This window comes from Hibiscus syriacus, unplaced genomic scaffold (assembly GCF_006381635.1).
Source record: "Hibiscus syriacus cultivar Baekdansim isolate YM2019G1 unplaced genomic scaffold, ASM638163v2 tig00113721_pilon, whole genome shotgun sequence".
In the NCBI taxonomy this organism is placed as follows: Eukaryota; Viridiplantae; Streptophyta; class Magnoliopsida; order Malvales; family Malvaceae; genus Hibiscus; species Hibiscus syriacus.
In genome coordinates, this window is record NW_024063468.1 from 254,215 (window position 1) to 257,693 (window position 3,479).

Sequence of the window (3,479 nt, forward strand, 5' to 3'; positions counted from 1 at the left end):
AAGTAAGAATCGAATCAAGTTAAATACTGATTTTCTTCTTAAAAGTTGAGTCAAATTTCAGGTTAGATTGAACTTTCTTAAATTTGAATAGACATGTAATATATAGGAGTGTTATACTTGGATTGAGTTCGAATAAACCATTCCTATATACACTCGCTAAAGTCCTAAAATTAATCCACAATAAAACCTTATATTAATTATTACTTATTAATTATCGCATTACAAGCTAAATATAATATTTTATCAAATATAATAAAATCTCTTGCTTAACCCAATGATTGTGCATTAGAATCATTTCTTAAAGGTTCTATGTAGTAATATTATTCTTTGACATATCCATGTGCTTGCATCCTCCCTCAATCTATATATACATGTTTGCTCATGCATTTATTTTCCTCTGCCGAAGGGAAAAGTGAAACCAAGCTCTCACCTGGTCTTCGGCAACCTCTTCGACCTCGGTGATAAACCCCATACGCCTTTGGCTAAGCTCGCTCAGGTTCACGGCCCCGTTATGAGTCTCCAACCGGGCAGCTTATTCACCATCATCGTTTCATCGGAGACAACCGCGAAAGAAGTCCTGAAAAAATAGGACCTCGTCTTCTATAACCGAACCATCATCAACACTGTCTGAGCCTGTCGGTTCAATGAATTCGTGCTTTCGCTTATGTCCGTTTCGCCATTTTGGAGAACTCTTCGCAAAGTCTGTGATATCCATCTTTTCTCTAGCCTGAAACTCGACGCCAATCGATACACGCATCGGGTGAAGATCGAAGAATTGATCGAAAATGTTTGCAAAAGTTGCGTTAAAGGCAACACCATTAACGTAGGCCAAGCTGCTTTTGATGCTACGATTATAATTTGCTGTCGACATTTTTTCGGTGGATGCGGTTTACCCGAATTAATCTCATGCTCGAGAATTCAGGAAAACAGTTTAAAATATCATGGAAGAGGTCGGGAAGCCTAACTAGGCTGATTATTTCCCTTTGCTTAGAAAGATCGACCCACAAGGTATACGACGCCAAGACGGTTCATTTTGGGAAGCTGCTTAATATTTTGTGTGAGAGAGAAGAAGAAGAAGAAGCTGTCACGTCAGAGAGTTAAAGGAGGTAATTATAACGTCAAATAAAACTAACGAGAGAAAATATCGGGACCTCGCTAAATAAGAACTAAAAATTTAATGATCGTATTACAAGTTTTAAAAGTTAGATGATCAAAATGTACGTATTCTAAATATTTAGAGACTATTTATATATTTTACCCCAAAAATAAAGATTTAAATATTTTCTCCATTATTGTTTGGCTATCTCTTGTTTTCTCCAGCACCGCCACCACAACTCATCGTTGGCGTCGTTTCAAGTACTGGGAAGGTAGCCTCCATTCACTCTCCGGTTCCATTCCTTGGTCCTCTTCTCCAAATCGGCTGCCGATTCCTCCTCTTCCTCATCGGGTTGAGTCGCCGCAAGCCTCTCCTCGTAACCGCAGCCTCTCGGAGCGTGGAAATCGAAAACGAGGGCTTTCGGTAAACGACATCGTTTTCGGTATAGCAGGATCCTCCCATCTATGGAAGCAACGGAAAGAGATAGTTCGGCTATGGTGGTGGCCTCTGGAAATGCGGGGTCACGTTTGGTTAGAAGAGCAGGTTCGTCCTGAAGAAACCGACGATTCGCTTCCACCGATCATGGTTTCCGAGGACATCTCAGGTTTCCGTTACACTAACCCAACGGGCCATCCCTCCGGACTCCGAATCTCCCGCATTTTAACGGAATCCTTCCGCCTCTGTGTGCCCGATATCCACTGGTTTGTTTTAGGAGATGATGACACCGTTTTTAATGTCGACAATCTGGTGGCGGTCTTGAACAAATACGATCATTCCGAGACGATGTACATCGGAACACCCTCAGAAAGTCACTCTGCCAATGCGTACTTCAGCCACTCAATGGCATTTGGTGGCGGCGGAATCGCCATCAGTTATCCTCTGGCGGAGGCTCTCTCTAATTTCCATGACGACTGCATTGAAAGGTACCCGAAGCTTTATGGAAGCGATGATCGTCTACACGCTTGCATAACTGAACTTGGTGTTCCTTTAACTAGAGAACATGGTTTTCACCAGGTAATCAGACAAAATATTGTTAGAAATTCAGCTAATTGATATAGTTAAACATGACAAACTAATTGAATATTTGTTTTGGTAGTGGGATATTAGAGGAAATGCGCATGGCCTTTTATCTTCTCGTCCAATTGCACCATTCGTTTCGATTCACCATGTTGAATATGTGGATCCATTTTATCCCGGATTGAGTAGGCTGGACAGTTTAAAACTTTTTACAAAACCTATGAAAATTGATCCCAGGAGCATTCTGCAACGATCAATCTGTTATGACCATGAACGACATCTCACCTTTTCAGTTTCACTTGGTTATGTTGTTCAAGTGTTCCCGAATATTGTGTTACCTTGTGAGCTAGAACGTTCAGGGCATACCTATGTTGCCTGGAATAAATTAGGGAATCCGCAAGAATTTGATCACGACACTAGGAAATCATACAAATCTGTTTGCAAAAAGCCTGTACTGTTTTTTCTCAAAGATGTAATGAAAGATGGCAATGCTACATTAGGTTCCTATGCCCGGGCCAAGGACAAAAATGATCTGAAGAGAAAGGTTTTCTGCTTTCCGCATTCCCCTCCGTTGCAATATGTTCAGAATATCCAGGTTGTTGGCAATCCTCTTGGAAAGAATTGGTATCTGGTGCGACATATTCTCCTATGTGTTTTCGTAAGTTATTCCCCTTATGTAGTTTAAGGTCTCTCTGGTCTCATGATGGTTTCTATGTACTCTGCCAGGTGCCGCGTCGGTTATGTTGCAAGGTAAACAATACTGGTGATGAAGTCCTTAGATTAAGAGTTGGCCAGTGCGAGAAGGGAACTCTCAGTTCATTTACTGATTCTCTTTGAACGATCGAGGGATGCTGTTGATTATGTATTCAGGCTCAAGATAGACCTCACGCTATTTTGTGCTTTATGCTCTTTTTGCTGCATGGAAGTTTTTGGGCTGTTCCTTGAGATTGACTGTGGGCACTGGTCTTATTTTTTTATTACTTCCCTTTATCAGCTCAGTCATTCAATTCTTGCCTTCATTTTTGTTCAGAAGGTAACTCATCATTTACTGATGGCTAACATTTGTGCTTGATGATGCAGTGAAACTGATCGTTATTTGTGGATATCAGAGATTAAACTAGTTAATTTTTTTTTCCGATTTGGCTCAAGATTCTCAGAGTTGTGTACTATTTTGGTATTTTTCATAGTTTTTGGTTGAGCTTGCAAGAGATGCTAGTCTGGAATACACCAACTCTCCAATCTAGGCGTTCATGTAAACAATTAATTGATTGCAGAATGACTAGTTCTGGAAAGGGCGGAATATGATGGTTTGTTAAAGAGGAACAACCTTATATTAATGTCGTCTATTTTTAATTGTACGCATATG

The 3,479-nt window shown here is 40.6% G+C and overlaps 1 protein-coding gene across 1 annotated transcript; it reads left to right on the top strand.

Annotated features, from left to right (window-relative positions):
• Nucleotides 1-882: 882 nt before the first annotated feature.
• Nucleotides 883-3,262, top strand: LOC120186931. Its single transcript, XM_039190752.1, has 4 exons — nucleotides 883-1,096; nucleotides 1,272-2,110; nucleotides 2,193-2,744; nucleotides 2,840-3,262. Exons 1-4 carry the CDS (start codon nucleotides 883-885, stop codon nucleotides 2,948-2,950), a joined length of 1,716 nt encoding a protein of 571 aa, XP_039046683.1. The 3' UTR covers nucleotides 2,951-3,262.
• The last annotated feature ends 217 nt before the right edge of the window (nucleotides 3,263-3,479 follow it).

Coding starts and splice junctions, on each gene's coding strand:
- LOC120186931 (XM_039190752.1), top strand. CDS start 883: ATGCGGTTTACCCGAATTAATCTCATGCTCGAGAATTCAGGAAAACAG. Junction 1,097..1,271: donor AGAAGCTGTCACGTCAGAGA/GTTAAAGGAGGT, acceptor CCAAAAATAAAG/ATTTAAATATTTTCTCCATT. Junction 2,745..2,839: donor TTGGAAAGAATTGGTATCTG/GTGCGACATATT, acceptor GTACTCTGCCAG/GTGCCGCGTCGGTTATGTTG.